General features: G+C 44.2%; 1 protein-coding gene across 9 annotated transcripts in view; it reads right to left on the bottom strand.

The window, feature by feature from the left end:
* Positions 1–7,302: 7,302 nt before the first annotated feature.
* Positions 7,303–17,356, bottom strand: part of LOC108092845 (amyloid-beta-like protein) — a 49,944-nt gene continuing 39,890 nt past the window's right edge. For 2 of the 9 annotated variants that reach the window (XM_017192656.2, XM_017192657.2), the window contains exons 4-12: positions 13,257–13,395; positions 12,900–13,121; positions 11,695–12,404; positions 11,476–11,628; positions 9,712–9,861; positions 8,679–9,370; positions 8,453–8,600; positions 8,192–8,374; positions 7,303–8,036 (exon numbers count right to left, since the gene is read on the bottom strand). In XM_017192656.2, the coding sequence (XP_017048145.1) occupies positions 7,929–8,036; positions 8,192–8,374; positions 8,453–8,600; positions 8,679–9,370; positions 9,712–9,861; positions 11,476–11,628; positions 11,695–12,404; positions 12,900–13,121; positions 13,257–13,395 (2,505 nt within the window). In that variant the 3' untranslated portion in view covers positions 7,303–7,928. The remainder of the gene's footprint in view (positions 8,037–8,191; positions 8,375–8,452; positions 8,601–8,678; positions 9,371–9,711; positions 9,862–11,475; positions 11,629–11,694; positions 12,405–12,899; positions 13,122–13,256; positions 13,396–17,356) is intronic. The other 7 variants (XM_017192658.2, XM_017192664.2, XM_017192661.2 and 4 more) reach the window with 7 other exon arrangements.

The following is a 17,356-nucleotide window of genomic DNA, read 5'->3' as shown; positions in this document are numbered from 1 at the left end:
AGGTATTAAACAAAACACACGCAGTGCACAGGAGAGCGGCGAAGGCAGCCGAGTTGAACAAATATCAATAAGTGTACACAAGAATATCGATAAAGCTGTACCCGTAGGTGTGCGCTGCAGTTATCGCTGCCCCCTGACTATATATACATACATGAATGTATAAATACATATATCCACACACATGCACTTAACTGGCCCGCACAAAGATATATTCCAGCCGGGAGATACTCGCAACGCCCCAAATCGGGATTTGCGCTTATATTTGTTCTTGTATCCCCCATTTTCACTGGGCCTCAACCGATTTGTTTCTGCTGCTGCATTGCACAGTGGAGCCAAAGTGGTGGAAATAACCATCATTCAAGTGGATCTCCTGTAAAAATTGGATCTTTTTATTATATGATTATCTAACTACTTGTCCGTTAGAGCTGTCCGTTAGGAGTATACCCCACTGGGTGATATTTTCAGGCTTTTATTGTCATCATTCAAGTGGATCTCCTGTAAAAATTGGATCTTTTAAGCTCGAATACAAGTTTTCAATAAACAACAATCTTTTGATGAGGCATGTTTTTATTGTATGATTATCTAACTACTTGTCCGTTAGAGCTGTCCGTTAGGAGTATACCCCACTGGGTGGTATTTTAAAGCTTTTTATTGCTTTCCCATATCAGGTATAATCCCATTTGACCATATGGCAGTATTCTATTAAAAAAATGGCGCACTAAACCCCCACTTAATTGCCTTGTTATCTAACCGCCAATTTTCCGTTTGTCCGCCACTTGTCCGTTTGTCCGCCAAAATCGTCCGTAAGAAACGGACCCCGTCGGTTTGTGCTTCTGGCATCAATCCGTCGACCCAACAAGACACCACGGAACCAGCGATCCAATCCATCAACCAGCGAATGCGAGTGAATAAATTTGTCGAGTGGCCCCCGATAAATATCTGAATGGGCGTTCGTATACGTAGAACTGCCATTTGATGTTTCGGTAGGACGATGACCAAGGTGAGCGGCTGCCGAACTGCAACTCCCGATTGTAGCTCAAGCCGAATCATGAAGTAATAATAATAGTAAGCCCCCGACGATATTAATATTATTATGGGCGATTATGTGGCGCGTATGTTTATTGACAAACAATATCGCTGCTCGATCGGGAGTTGTTGGGCCCCATAAAACTCCCGTTTGGCTCCGCATTTTGTTTTCATTTTCGTTCTCTTCTTGTTTGCACACGGGTAGAGCCGATATCAGAGTTGGTCGGTATGGTCGATATGGTTGTCGTGATAATGCCGTGGACACTGGGGAAATACAACCTACAACCTACATCCGAGGTAAGGAACCCCGAGGCATTACAGCCCCGATATGCTGGCTAATCAGCCCGATTTGAATGTGGACGACTGGCTGTTTTAATGTTGTAGAGCAACATGTTTGGCTTCCATTCGGTATCGGATTCTTATCAGATGCGAGAGCGGGCTACCGTTTGGTTTGCACTGCCTTATCAGGGGGGGCCTGAAAACAACACCACCACAACCACCACCAGCACCACCTAGAGCAGCACCATTACCAGCGTTAAAGTGGGGCGGACTGCCGCCGGTCGTCAATCTGTTCGTCCCTTTCGCACCCACTCGGTGGTTGGGCCGCTCGCATTTTGTTTATGCCCTTATCTCAACTGGGGGCCCCATCGACCGACCGCCCCTAATTTCTCCAGCGATCTCAGGAGCTGCACCACTTATCAGTTTCCCAGCGCTGACATCTTGTCACTTCGGAGGCCAGACGACGCAATGACAACCTTAATGGAAGTGGTGCTGCTGATTTCGGAACGATATGAGCCATTTGAAGACTTCTCGTAAGAGTGGAGTCCATTCAGTGGACTTTTGGGGGTATTGCGTCAAGTGATCTCCAGCAATCGCAACGAAAGTCAATGGAACACCATATAGTGTTGCTTATCAGGGCGCCTATGATACCATAATTCCGCATAGTGATTATTTACCAGAAAAAAAAGGCTTTCTTCTTAAAACAATGACGTATGTTCATAATACTAACCAGATAATTTAATCAATCATGTGATAAATTAAGACTGAATTCAAAATCAACAATATCTGTGCAATAGAACTCGAAATGTTATGTTTAGTCAATATTCAAAGGCAATCTGAAGAGGTAACTTCCACCTCTTGCATCAAAGATTACCCGAATCGTCCTTCGTGATTAAAACACCCAAGTGCATAACAGGGAAATTAGAGTACAGCTTTTGGAAGGGAACAGCACTGAAGTACCACCTTCAGAAACGAACAAAAAACCCACATGTTCTCGAGTTCCCAATACGCTCAAGTGCATTTCAAAGTTGTCTGTCGCTCTATCTGGTCTCTATCTCTATCTGCTCGGCTGTAACATTGTTCCGATAGAGGAACTGCAAGCCCGGGCAAGTGTGTTGTTTGTCATTTGTCATGTAGCGGACAAATGGACATACGGACAACCGGACAAACGGACAACGGACAGTGGCCACTTGTGCGGGGCACTGGGACTCTTGAGAATGCAGAATGCACTTTGGAAAGTTTCACAACGATAGCAAGGCTAAAATAAAGCCCCTCGAGCACTCGAACTATTTAAAAAAGATCACTATCTGTCCGTCTTGTCCGCTTTTCTATTCCGTCCGCCGTCCGTGCTCCACATTCACGGAGTTCAACATCGATCAAAAGAGGGGTGCTCCATTAAAGCAGCTCCAGCCCATATATCAAAATGTACGTCAATTTTCATGCTCCGGACACTTGATAGACTGAAGTGCTTTACATTGATTTCACATATACCTTTTCAAGTGATTTATTGTAAAGGCTTGTTGGCGCACTCGAAGTTGAAACTCATAATGAGGCGCGCACACATGTATGCCAGGTGTAACCCAGCCCCCGCTTAGAAGTCAAACTCGTCAAGTGGATGACCCTTCGAGGGGGACTTCGAGCTTTATATGCCACTTTTTGGTCTAGTTGGCCAGTCAGACTTTCTGGCATGAGTTTATAGCTATCTTCAAGTGCATTCGGAGGCTTAGCAGCAGCAGTTAATAAGTGTATTGCAGCTTAAATTAGGTTTTGGTTCCGGAAATTCAAAAAGGTCTCTAAAATACAGCTTGCCAGAAAATTAAACTATAAATTTCTAGAGGTATGCCACCTCGAAGTATAAGCTAAATCAAGAAAGTTGTGGACTTGGAAGTGCTTGGTCACTTTTCGGGAAACCCATTTCCGAAAATTTTGAATGGGTCATCCAAATCAAAAAAAATAGGCCAAAAAATAAAAATTTAACTAATGATGCAGTTTGTTAGATAAATAAACCACAAACTCATAGAGATATGACTAAAAAAGTTATAGACTCAGATGTATTGGATTTTGGTCTCTTTTCGGCGTATCCATTTCCCGAAAATTTTGAAAGGGATACAAAAATTTAAAAAAAAATAAACCTAAAAATAAAAAAGAAATAATAATAATAATAATAAAAATAAAAATTAACTTTCTTTTCTGCATTCCCATTTTTCGGAAATTAAAACAAAAATATTATTCGAAAAATCATATAATTCGTATTTTAATAAATAAGTTTTATGTTCGGCAGTGCTAAATAATGCGTTTGCTAAAACAATTCAATCGGTTTGCTTTTAACTGACCCCATAACCGTATTATCGATGCTAATCCGAAAAAAAAAACTGATTAGCTTTGACGGGTTTTCGATGAAATATATGAGCGATCCCGTAGAATAAATCATAATAATCTCCGCGTTATCTGAACTAACAAAACCACCATAATTAAGTTGACTCACACGAATGATTGTTTGTTTTTCTGTTATTTTATTTTATTTATGCAAAATATTTCGAAAAAGAACACAAAAATTTAAAATCAAATTATATGATTATACATTGAAAATTGTTTGGTTTTTGTTTTCTTTGTTGTTGTTTTCTTGTTGTTTGTTTCCTTTGCATTCTTATGTTTTATGTTTGGTTTTCCATCATTGGGTTTTTGTGTGAAACATTATACAATTTTCCTGGCTTTTCCTGGGTCCTCCCCCCGGGGCTATATGGTATTATGCCCGTCATATCGATCCGGGTAGATCGACACGAATCGAATCGAAGATCGCCGTTGTTCGCCGATCAAAGATCAAAGATATAGGGGGCCAACGGCCAGGGCCGAATGCTGAAATCTTTTCCACATTAATAATAGTATATATAGCGTACAATTATTGTTGCAATTACAATTGTCTTTGAGTACATTTAATATTTAAATTTTTTTTATACTTTTCTCCAACTGAGTTCTCTCCGCTCGGCCAAAAATCATAGTTCGACAAAAAGAATTACACAAATTTTTGCTCTTATTTGCTGGTTTTCTCTCGTTACAATTTACTTGGTTTTTGTATTCAATTTTTTTTCTTCCGTTTTTCATTTGGTTTTCAATGATGAGACTACGACAAAAACACATGCGATTTCATTATAATTTTCTTGTTGTTGCTTCCTCGTTTTTCTTTGTTTGTTTTGCATTTAATCTTTGTGTAAATCTTTTTTGTTTTATGATATTCTTTACGTTTCCATTTATTTTATTCTTTTATTTAATTTTATTTATGCAGGACGGGGTTTATTTCTTACACATTTGCATCATTTTTGTTTTTTGTTTTTTTTTTTCGCTTTTACTTTCCGCTTTTTTTGTTTTTTGGTTTTGTTTTTTGCTTCACTAAGTGTAAATATCAATTGTTTTTTCTTTTTTTGTTGTTCTTTTTTGGTTTTATATATATGTATACTTTTTCATTTTTTGTTGTTGTTCTTGTTGTATTAATGAATAAATTAAAAAATATTCAAGCTTTGACTAGTTAGATTTTCTTCTTATTTACTTTTTTGTGTAGTTGATTTGCCTTTTTGTTTGTTTCTGTTGAAATATATATGTGTTTGTATATATATAGATGTATATATATTGTTGTAATACATTTAGCATTATATAATGTGTTTCTGACTGTGTGTATTTGTGTTGGGGAGCACCGTGAGTTTGCCTCAAAGAACGTTATGAAGTTAGACAAAATGTATGAGAAATATGTATTGTGTAGCCAAGATAAAGTTAATATACAAAGTTTATTTGATTTTAAATAAGAACCTTACTTGAAAGTCAGGATGAGAAGTTCCAATTTAAACTGAAACTGATCGCAAAACTGCAATTGAATTCAAAGTCGAAATTTAAACCTAGCTAGAGATGGGATTTAAACAGTCTTAAAAATGAATTCCGAAATTAACGTTTCAACTCAAACAGAAATTGAAATTTAATTCAAAATTGAAATCGTCGCTACTTTTGATGCTCAGAAACTCAAAATAAATTTGTAATTGGAAGCAACACTGACTTTGCATTTGAAGGAGAATATCAAAGTTGATGTGGAAGTAATAATTAAAACCTAAATTGCATTCAATTTAGTTTTAGTTTTAATTACAACTTCTATACCAGTTGAATTTAATATATAATTCCAACTTCAATTGCAAGGTTTGTTTCGCTTACAAACACAATTTCATTTTCAGCTTCGTCCAGTTTCAAATTTAGTATCAATCTCAGGTGGTTTTTAAACTTGTAGTTCAATTTCAGCAAAATTTACAGCGCTACTTTTGGTATTAATTTATATTAGTGTTTAATTCTCAGTTTCTAGCTCTGTTTTTGTGCCTTGAAGCTTCATTTCAAATCAACTTCAATTACAGCATTAATAAAAGTTTCAGCTTAAACTCGGTTGCAAAAGCTTCAATTTAAATCTCATTCAGAATCTCAATTTCCGATCTAATTTGGATATTACTTAGAGCAACCATATTTTCAATCTTAATTTCAAGCAATTGTTCTTGTTTAATTTCCGTTAAATATAAATTTGTGTACATTCTCTTTATTCTGCTAGCTTAATAAAAGTAATTGAAAAGTAAAACTTTATCAAGTTAAATTGATTTAGTTATTGGAAATTAGGTTGAGAAGGGCAACCGCTCGTCGGCTTTTTTTGGCGGGGGAAAGCATTTCGATTATTTGGCTTTGATTGAGTAACAGTATCTCGCTGCTCGAACAAAGCAGGCAAAATATTTGCCAAGCAATCGAGCCAAGAAATGAAACTAGCCGTTTCGAAACGGTTTATCTTTGCGGCTCTTCGGAGCGCACCACTCTAGGTGGTGCCGTGTCTCCGTCTCCGGCTCCGTGTCTCCGTGTCTCCGGCTCCGTCCGCCTTCGGTTCCCCGGAATTTCGCGATTCCGTCTCCGTTTCGGGGGGACCCTCCTGCTTATCAGATTTCGCCGGCGTTTGGCTATACGGCTCTACAATTATGCAAACTGTTGCAAAACTCTTGATATCGAATGCATCGACTGCTCTTGGGCTCCATTCCGTGTAGGTGTGTGTGTGTGGCGTTACTGAGTGTGTGTGTGTGTGTGTGTGTGTGGTTTTTGAGGGGGTGTGAGTGTTTTGTGCTGGCCTTTGAGTGAAACATGTAACGTAAAAAAGAGAAAAAACATTTTTTTGTTTTCGTTTTTTTGCCACCGACTTACACACAAAATATGCAGAAAAAGTTCTAAAAGTTTTTCGTTTTCATATCTTTTGTTTTTTCCATTTTTTGGTTTTTATCTGCAATTAGCTTAGCGTTTTGCATTGTTTCTGTTACGTAGCTGATTCATATATTCATTTCATAGCCTGCCAAGCATCGTAATTCTTCTCCTTAGCTGGCTGAACTTCGACCTTCGGGTTGTGTGGCTCGTGTATAGATACATAAATACATTTATGGACATTTCTTCTTGCTTTGCTTTAAATATATTGTATATATATATATATATTTATATATATGTGTATATATAATTTGTTGGGTTTTGCATTTGCCTTGCGTTTGTCTGAAGTTTTATTATTTTTTTTATCTTTTGTTGCGTGTGTGTGAGTGTGGTTTAGAGAGAGAGTTGCACAAATGCATAGGCGCATATGCACGTTCGTATAGAGATTAGTACGCGTAGGTAGCTCTTAGGTTCACATGTGTCTCAGTGTGAGTGTGTGTCCGTGTTTCTGCGTCCTGCTTTCCTTTAGCTTTTAGCGCGGCAATAAATAATGGCTTAAATTATTCGGTAAGAATTGCGATCGCTTGCAAGCATTTCAACGCCACGAAACGCTCAAAAGTATGCTACGAAGCAGCCATGAATGCGCGCGCGTGTGTGTGTGTATTAGTGTGTGTGTCTGTGAGTTGCTGTCAGTGTGAGATTGACTGTTCCTGTATCTTTGAGTGAGTCGGTGTACGAATGTGTATGTATGTGTGTGTGTGAGTGTGTGTTGACAATTTATTTACTAGGAATATCTTTTGTTTTGCTTTTCTTCTGCTCTCTTTTCTTTCTTCTCCTCCGCCTGCTCCCCTTTTCTTTTTTCGGGTAAGTGTGTTCGTCTGTGTGATCCTTGTTGTCTCGCCTTTGCTCTCATCTTTCTCTCTTCTCCATGTTGCCTTTGCACGGATTTTCGCTTGCCTCTTTGGCTATTAGTTGTCTCTTCCTTGGCGACCAACAAGAGTAAGGTTGTGTGTGTGAGTGGGAAAGGGACAGAGTGGTTGAGTGAGACAGAGAGAGAAAGAGAGATAGAGAGCTAGAAAGGATGTTTACTGCATTTTGTTAAACATTCAAATACTTAAATTTAATTGCTTGCATTATATTCTTGCCTTTCTGCTTGCTTGCTTTAATTTAATATATAGATATATTACCATTCATTGAATTTATCTTTCTTCTTCTACCCCTCGATTCTTCTTATTGGAACTGCGCTCCTTTTGACGAAAAAAAAAAATCATTTCTCTTCCCATCTGCTTTTTAATATTATGCTTAAGTTTTTCCATTTTGAAATTGTGGTTGCTGCTGATTTTTTGCTGTTGATGTGTGCTTCTCGCTCGTTCGCGTTCTCGCTCTCGCTCTGGCCAGCCGCGTTCCTGTTGCCATCCCGCTTACTCTTTCACTTCGAAATATTTGTAGGTCGGATTCTCGTACCCATTGATCTGCATGTTGGGCACGATCTTCTCCTCCTGCACGATGGGATGGTGTGTGGTCACGTTCTGGTTGAGGATATTACGAAATTAGTAAGTGTTTAATAAGATTAAGGGGATAAAAATAGAGATTAAGACCGAGACCGCACTTTTCTATAACTGTTATACTCATGATGATCTTCGGGGTACTCTTCTCTCGGTTCGTTTGACCTTTGACAACCCACCTGATCGACCTCTATGAAGCCCTGGGCGTGCGGCGAGCGTGATGTTCGCCACTTGGCCACGGCCACGCCCACAAAGACGGCCGCCATTAGGGCGATGCCGGCGAAGGAGAGCGTGAAGTAGACGTTGCGACCCTCCTTGGCCGCGTGCGCATGCTGCGCGAACTCGCGGCGCAACGAGAAGCTCTGCAACGAGAGGGGAGAGAAAGAGAGGGGATAGGCTTTAGGCAAATGCGGCACGAGTTGGCGCCGCAGCTCAAATACCGATTCGCGGTGGCCCAGGTCGTGGGTCATGAAGTGCTGCACCTGCGGCTCGGCCTCCTGGTGAGCGACGGCAGCGGCCACGTCCTCCACCGCCCGCTGAACGGCATCGTCGTCGACCGTGGGCAGCACGGTCTGCACCTTGGTGCTGCTGCAATTTGCAAAGTTGGAAAGTAAGGAAGTTAATTCTCGGACTACGTTTACGTATATAGATATAGGGGAGACCCACCTCACTGTGGCTTCGGCGTACTCAGTGTCCGACAGCTCCTTCTCGCTCTTGGTGGTGTCCAAGTTGGGATTGGCCGCTGTGACCAGTCCGCCGTCGAGACCCAGCTCCTTGCTGCTCAGGCTCTTCTCCTGCTGCTGCTGCTGCGCCTGCGATTGGGTCGACGACTGGGGCGACTGCACTTGCTGCTGCTGCTGCTCGGCCGCCTGCGACTTGAGCATGTCGTCCACCTTTTTGGCCTCCAGCCGCAGCTTCTCCTCGCGCAGCTTTTCCCGCTCGGCGGCCCTCTGCTCCTTGCGCTGCTTCTCGGCCAGTCGCAGGCGCTCCTTCTCGGCCACCTTGCGCTCGATCTCGATGCGGTACTTGTCCAGAATGCCGGCCTCCGCCTCCTCGCTCATGCCCAACGAGGACCCGGGAATGTCGTCCTTGCTGCGCAGCGCCAGGATGTAGTCGTTCATCAGTTGGGCGATCTTGGCCGACAGCTCTGGATAGCGTTTGAGCATGGTCATCGACTGGTTAACAGCTCGATCGATGTCGATCAGGCGTTCCAGAGTGCGTGGTCGCTCCGAAGCAGCCGCCTCCAGACCGCCGGGTCCTCCGGAGTTCAACAGGTGGCGGTAGTGGGCCAAGGCATGGGCACGATCCTTGTGCAGGGCGCGCAGCAGCTTCTGCAAGCACTTTTCAACGTGATGGGCCTATAGGGAGATCAAAAGCATTAATATATGTAGGAATGAACATCTTGAAGAACTGAATAATAGTTTAAACTTTTAGTACAAGCTTTCGGACTATCTTAAAAATTAATTTTGGTATATTTAAAAGCTCAGTACATAAAAAAACATAACATTGTGATGTATTAAATATTTGGCGCCCACTCATGGACTGACGTTACAAGAGAAATCCAGCCCTGTTTTGTTTAAGAACATTTTCTTGCATTGTCTTGGAATTGTTTTTCATTCATTATAATTGACCAACGCTGATGTTGGTTTCTACTTTAAATATCGATTCCTCCGGTCACTAGAACAGGAAAACTACTCACGTTCGGGGGCTGCTCGGTTAGGGCTTGGGTGTAACAGGTCATGGCCTCACGCTTCCGCTGATTGATGTGGGCCAGAACGCGCTGCTGGTGGATGGCGGCCAGCTGGTGTTTCTCGGCGTTGCCTTCTTCCTCGAGTGCCTGAACAGAAGTCTAAAATTACATTCCCATATAAAGACGTATTGCACACCAAGAGAGAAAGATTATCAGCATGGGGAATTTGCGTCGATCGATAACAATATGCAGCTGTCGATCGGTCTTTTGGTAATTTCAAAGTTATTCTGTTATCATTTTAATTTTCGAAAAATTTTCCTCGACTCGTACGTGTCTTGTATGTAGAATGTTTTGCGGTTGAAATGTTAGTTTGGGTTTGGGGGAGGTGAGGTGTAGCGTGGCTGGTCCTGAGTTTTAAGACATAGCGGGTTTCTTGCAGGTTTTGTTATTACAAGTAGTATTATTTACTTTTCTTGGTAGTGCCGCTACAGAGACTGTGCTGCCATGGGGAAGCAAGATGAAGCGAGAACGAGCGCAAGAGAAACAGAGTGCGAGGCACTGATGCGGTGCAAAGATGGATCCTGTCCAGTGTTCGAATCGGGTCGGGTCAGCTATATACATGGATGCAGTTCATTCTTGAGAGTAGCAATGCTTGCTAAAGCGCGGCAATTACGTAAGCAGCATAATCATAGCATATAGCATATAGCATGTCGCGCGGGCAATGCACATCTATAGTTATTAAAGTCGGGATACTTTCGTTTCGTTCGTTTGATTTTCGTTCGAGTCGGATTTTGGTCAAGGATCGTCGTTGGTATCGAACTGAGAAACGATGTCGAAACTAAGGATAGGCTTAGGTTTACGTGTAGGTTGGGTATAGGCGGATAATAGTTATTTTATATGCCAATCAGTTCAACTACAAAGCATTTTGGATGTTAGTTAGTATACGTAATATGGGTAGTTTGATCTATTGTTTGTTGCTGTGGCGGTACTTCGTTAACTGGTTAGAATACGAGCAGCATATTTGTTACTGGTTTTGTTACTGTTATTGTTATTGCTGTTGTGATTACAATCTGATGCCTCTTTCGCTCCCATTTGCCATACATATGGATACACAAATAAACAAAAGACAGCCCAACGATGTCCAGAGTGATGGGGGGAGGAAACCCCCTTCTGGACCTCGAGGAGCAGCAAACGAAAAGCAGGCGATACAATGAGCACAACTTAATGCCGGAAAAAACGACTGAATGAGCTACGATTACGGTTAGAGTAGGAAACAATTACGATTACGATATATAGGGTGCATGATAATGGGCTTAAAATGGGAACAAAAATCAAATAAAGCGATAAACGAATATTGTACGAGACTACAGATGGAATAAATACTGGTTATGAGGCCCATAGCTCAGGTGGCTTCAGGTGGCAGGGGAGGACTATCGATTTCTTGCCGATAATCAATGATTAATGAGTAATCACTCAGCTAATTGTGCCGATTGTTGTCGATAATTTTGATCGATCCCCTGCCAGAGGAAGCCCCCCTTTACAGACACAGACATACACACACATTCAGATGCAGAGAGACGTTTGAGTAGTTGAAAGAGAGTCAAGGGGACGGGTGGCAGGCAGTCAGAGGGAGACAGTAGGTTTCGGTGCGAGAGACAGAGACAGAGACAGAGTGATGCGTAGAGACAGTGAGTGAGAGAGAGAGGGGGAGGTGTTGGGAAACAGGGGAGGAGGATTGAGAGATGAGTGCGTCACACTGAAAGGATGACTGACCTGGAAGCGGGCCGTCATCCGCTGCTTAAAGGATTGGGCTGCCTTGGGGTCCGCCTGCCGCATGTCCTGGTACTTCTCCTCCAGATCGGACCAGTCCTTCATCACGCGCGTGACCTTCTCGCGGTGCGATTCCTCAAGGCGCTGTTGGGCTTCCTTTGTTTAGAATACGTTTTGTGTTGCATCGATAAATAAACCTGCGCCCTCAACGTAAACACTTACTTTCTGACTTACTTTGTAGCTCTGGTGCTCGTAGTGCGGGTCGAAGTGGGTGAAATAGGGATCGGAGGTGGGTTGGGCGGTCGATGGCGGTGCTCCAGCTCCAACACCAACACCAACTCCAACTCCGGCTCCAGCCCCCTGGTTTCCACTGGCACTGCCAGCTGCAGCAGCAGCAGCGGCGGCAGCTGCGGCGGCGGCAGAAAGTTGAGGGGTGCTGGTGACCAAGTCGGACTTGAGGGTCGTCTTGTCGGCGGCGGAGGCGGCGGGGGCAACCGGAACGCTCGACGGCGCAGAGGAGGAGCCACCCTTCAGGGTGACCAGCTTGGCTCCGCCGCTCTGATCCCACGAGGCCTCGCCCTCGACCGCCTCGCCCTCGGAACCGGCTCCGTCCTCCTCGTAGTTGTCGCCCTCCTCGCCGCTGTCGTACTCCGCGTTGATGTCGTCCAGGGATCCGCTGTTGGCATCGCCGGAGGACCCGGTGCTCCCGGGACTTCCGCCAGCAGCAGCCGCCTCATCGGCCACCATCTCGTCCTCCTCGTCGTCGCCCATCAGATCGTCCTCGTCGTCCAGCTCGTCGTCATTGGCGTCCTTCGAGTAATTGGAATCGTTGCTGTCGTCCTCGTCGTTGACCACCAGTTCGTCGTTGGCACTTGTGATCTGTGCGGGCGGCATGACCGGTAAGTCGGTCTTTTTCACATGGATTTCATCGGCTGAATGGGGGAGACATACATTAGTAACTAATTGATATTCGCTCAAGGACATAAAAAGCGGTAATGGTAATTGGTAGGAACCCAAGGACTAATTGCCAAATTTAAGCAAAGTCTACAACGAAATTCCTGAATAAATAAATCCCCAACTGATTCGCTTAATATGTAATGACAGAGTGAGTAATAGCACAATTGTTTGTTCTGTGCGCTTGATTTGCGCTTTAAATATTTAATGTCATAACCGCAGGGTGGAAATAACTAATGGCTATGTGCGTAGCGAGGAAAACAAGAAACCGAAGTCCTACGTGTCACGAAAAATTTAAGCGGATTGAAAATGGATATGCAGAATATGATATTCTTGCTACAAAACATACGGGGGGTTCAAGGGTTTCGAAAGACTGACGTGTGACAGCCCAGATGGCGAATGACTGGGTTATGGGTGTTTTTATAACCTAAGGACGGGTGTTTCAGTTGGCTCAAACCCAGGTCAGTACTCACTCTTGAAGTGCTTGGGACAGCAGACGAACTCCACGCCGGAGAAGAGGGAGATGCCGCAGGGCAGGAGCATGGCGAAGCTGCGCATCTGCATTCCGCGCTCCTGGCAGGCGGCCGCTCCAGTTTGGTTCCACCTCACGAACGGCCAGCAGCGGGAGGCGTTGTGGATGTGATCGAAGAGACAGCCCTCGGGCACCAGTAGGGCGTCCGATTGGAATGGTCCTTCTGAAGCCAAACGTCGATGGCGAATGGATTGGATGGATGGCGGTAGAACAGGAGAGCGGATCAGTTGGTTGGTCCTCTTGTTAAGCTGTCCCAGCAAATGGGATGATGTTTCTGGGACTGGGATTGAGTACTCACCAAGGCAGCGGAACGGCTTGATCCAGCGGTGGGAGCCCTTGCACTTTGCCGCATTCAAAGCACCCTGACGACACCAACCACCGATCTTCTGGTAGTGGGATGACTCGACGATGTTGGTTATGTCTCGGTTGGGATAGGCCTATGAAAAAGAAGAGGAAATAGTTGGTTAGAGGAAATATTTATTAGTTCTTGTTTCATGAATAACAGTCGAAATAATGTATGCTTACAAGACGATATTAAGTTAGTCCCCATAACTCTTAGTTAGTCCATTTCCTTTTCCCTCCAATCCATGAAATGTTTTTACCAGCACAAAGTGAGTGCAACTAGTTATTCACTAGTTACCCACTAAACCAAAAGGGTGATGTAACAGTTAAACTGCCTGACCGCCCGCCACCCAGTTAGTGAGAGGGATTTTAAATTCCGGCCGTGCCGTTCAATTCATTATTAATCAAGTTCTCATTGGGGGCGATTCTGGGGAATTTCATTTATCTGAAAGGATTTCATTTCCCCAGGTTCGGGCCGCTCCCAGCTTTCCCAGCTTTCCCGATACCCTTTTGAACCCAGGCCTTGTTTGCCAGCCCATTTGATGTGTTTATCTCTCTCTCTCGCTCTCCCTCTCCCTCCCTCCATCTCTTTCTTTCCGTATCTTTCTATCTCCCTCTGCTCTTTTTGTTGCAGTCGCTCTTGTTCTTTTGCCCTGCCTTCCGACAATGGGCAGTGAAACTTTAATTGCCTGCCCGGTTTGATTGACTGACTAAATGACTGACTAACTGAATGGCCTAATAAAATATCCCGCATGTCTGTGTGAGTGCACGTTCAGCCATGTGTGTGTGTGTGTGTGCCTTCTGCTGGTTGGGTGCTTGTGTGTGTGTGCGCACTACATTTGTTTCAAACAATTATGTGCCGAGTGGCACACACTCCTCATCCACTGGATCCCCATCTTCATCCTCGCCATCGTCATCATGGCACACACACACACACACACACACACCCACACAGCCATACAAACACACAACAGCTCATGAAAATGAGGCCTTTTTAAATGTTGTTTGAGTGCTTGGTTGCAAATGGCGCACACACACACACGCCTACACTCGAACGAGAGGGAACGAGAGGGGTAGAGCGGAGGAAGAGCGAGAGGAAAGATGAAAGGCTGGCAAGAAATGAGTGCAAACGGCACGTAGGCAGCGCTCACAGGCGGTCAGACAGCACCCACACTCCCACACTCCCACACACACACACCATATACACACACCATACTCCGCCTCCCCCTTTTTGGGCCCACACTGCGTATGGCTGTCGGCAACCAGGCTAAATAAAACATTAAAAGCACAAAATAATGATGCTGATGCATGTCAAGTCAAACTGAAAACCAAAACCCCAAAGGCCCTCTACTTCATACACTCTCTGCCAACCCGAAGCCCCGAACCCCCGAACCTCCCACTGGATTCTCGGATCGACTGGACTCCCGACTGCCGGACTGCCGGACTTTCCCCGACAAACAGAAAATAAACCCCAGTCTTTGGGCAGAAGGCCTTGTGCTGTGGTCATTCCATATGCTGCCAGTGTATAAGCCCATAATGGCACAGTGGACGGTCGCCGGACTTTGGACTTTCGACTCTGCACTTTGCACTCTGGACTGCATTGACAGTATAACAAGTGTACGACAGACGGACACCAGGAAGTCGCCTCCACTCCACACATTGCTTCTCAAGCCAAGTAAAGTGTGCCGAAAAAGGGATAATTAATGCGGTTCAAGATCATCAAAGTGTTATCCTCTTACGAATACTTGGCTTTCAAAAATGTAGGTTAAATCCTAGCTTATACATTTAGAAAGATAACTTTCTATAACTAATGAAAACGTGAAACCATTAAAACAACAGGTTGTATTCAACTTAATTACTCAGGCCTTTGGCATTTGGTTAGCAGGTTAGGTTGACCCGAATAAAAACTTTGTAGATCTTAAAACAACACTGGTTACTAAAAATAAGCTTAGAGAATAATAACTGAGAGACCCGCAGGTGATCCACTGTGCCCCAGGTTATGTTTTCGTATTAAAGTTTTGTTTTGTTTTTGGGAGTTGCGTGCGTGCCAGCGACTAGACTGAAACTCGACTCGATACAGGCCAAAGCCTGTAAGCCGCACGGCTCGAAGGACCAAGCTCACCCACACAGCACTTTAAAAATAAAGAAACGAACATAATTCGAGGGCGAGCCGAGGTGCGAACGGGAATGGGCGTGGGATTGGGATAGGGATTGCTGCAGGTTCTGGGATTGGAACTGCGATGGGAATGGGGATGGTGATGGGGATGGGGAGGTCCTTCTCTCCCTTCCGACGACGTCATGTCATTCACACGGCCCAGTGCCTGACCAGAGCGGTCGATGGAGTATATAAACGTGCCCCGGGATACACACACCCATGTACAGTATACACACAGCGCACACCACACACCATCCATCCATCCAGTAGCCAGTAGGCTACAGTCGGCTGCGGAAAGTGAGACTCACTTTCGCAGGACTCGGGACGCAGGACTCAGGCCGCCGCCCGTCGTCCTGGCTGAAATGTGTTCGTTATACTTGGCTTAATCAAAACATATTCAGCCGAGCGTGAGGCTGTTTAAGTGGCTCGCTTGAGAGAGTTTGCCGCAAATAAGCACGGCGCAAGTTATTGTAACAGCATTTGATTCTTTTGTTTCGGGGAAAATACCCACCACGCCCTCCGCCCTCCGCCCAGCGCCCACAGCCCACCGCCCCCAAGCTCCCTTTGCTTACACAGTAGCAAGCAAATTTAATTGTATAAAATTAGCAGGGAGCAAAAAAACCATGCATCGCTGCATCGCTTCAGTGGGTGAATACGAACGTGTGTGTGTGTGTGTGTGACGCTAATGACAGACAAACAATTAAACTTGACATTTCGCCATTGTTCTACTCACTCACACACACACACACACATATATACACACGCATGGGATTACAGGACACGACGCCATTGTTGTTGTTCACACGCTTCACGAGAATCCTTGAGCAATGCAATTAGACGGGTCTCAATACGCGGACATTAATGTCGTTTGCCATGGTTACATTGTTATGGTTATCGTTATCGTTTATCGTTGTCCTTCAGATTCGTTCCCCGCATTGTTATTTTCTATTTTTGTTGCCGCGTTCTTTTTTTTTGCGTAGTTGAACACATTGCTCTGCCAACCGCATCAACTGAAATGTTTTGTAATCTACTCGAAAGTTCTATTAACGCTTGATTTATGGGGAATCCTTTTTTTTTATCACCATATAATTCATGTTATTATTGCCAGTAGAGTGATAAATATATATTCCGATGCACGGTAATCAATGTGCGTTTGCATAAGGAAACTTTGCATAACTCCAGGCGACAGAATTATTGAAACGCTTTGCAATTTGAACAGTTCGCTGTGCGAATGCAATGGGCTTACTTAAATTCCAATTCAACTGCATTACTAACTGGCCAAACGGTTTGCCTGCACGGCTAAAATTACCAAATTACAAAAGGGAAAACATTGTTAAACAGTATTGTAATTGGATTGGCTTATCGAACGAATTGTTGGCCGCTAATGGGCTGTGAAAAAAGTTGCTGGCTTTGTTAATTGCTGTACAAAATGGTAACGCGAGCAGTCGGCCAGCCCTTTAAAGTGTGAATCCGCTGGCCAATTGGCCATATGGATTTGCCCACCATTGATTTATTGGTTTGGCTTTAACGCAAATCCCGTGGCTCACAGACATTTGCCTTATTTATGGCAAATCCAATTTGAACAGCTTGCAAAATGGCAAACACACACTGCATCCCATTATTAAGGCTTTATTCATGAGCCCGATCTTTTGTTTTGTTTTGTCGTGTCTTGACTTGTCTTGTCTTGATTTGTTTTGTTTTTTTTTCGGTTGGGTGCTGCATGTTTTTTCATGTCGATCAAGGTGCCCGAGCGTAGGCCAAACAAATCCAGTTAAGAGGAGCAAGCCGCAGTGGCAAGTGCTCAAGTGCTCGACAGTGCCGAACATCCGCATAAACATCTGTATCCTGGCTATCCAAAGGGGCGGGGGGCGTGGCCAGGTCCCCTGTGCCTCCCTCTGTCA

This window comes from Drosophila ficusphila, unplaced genomic scaffold (assembly GCF_018152265.1).
Source record: "Drosophila ficusphila isolate 14025-0441.05 unplaced genomic scaffold, ASM1815226v1 contig_198, whole genome shotgun sequence".
NCBI classification, from domain to species: domain Eukaryota; kingdom Metazoa; phylum Arthropoda; class Insecta; order Diptera; family Drosophilidae; genus Drosophila; species Drosophila ficusphila.
Note: the sequence above shows the minus strand (reverse complement) of the source record. Positions and strands in the feature narration are given on the sequence as shown.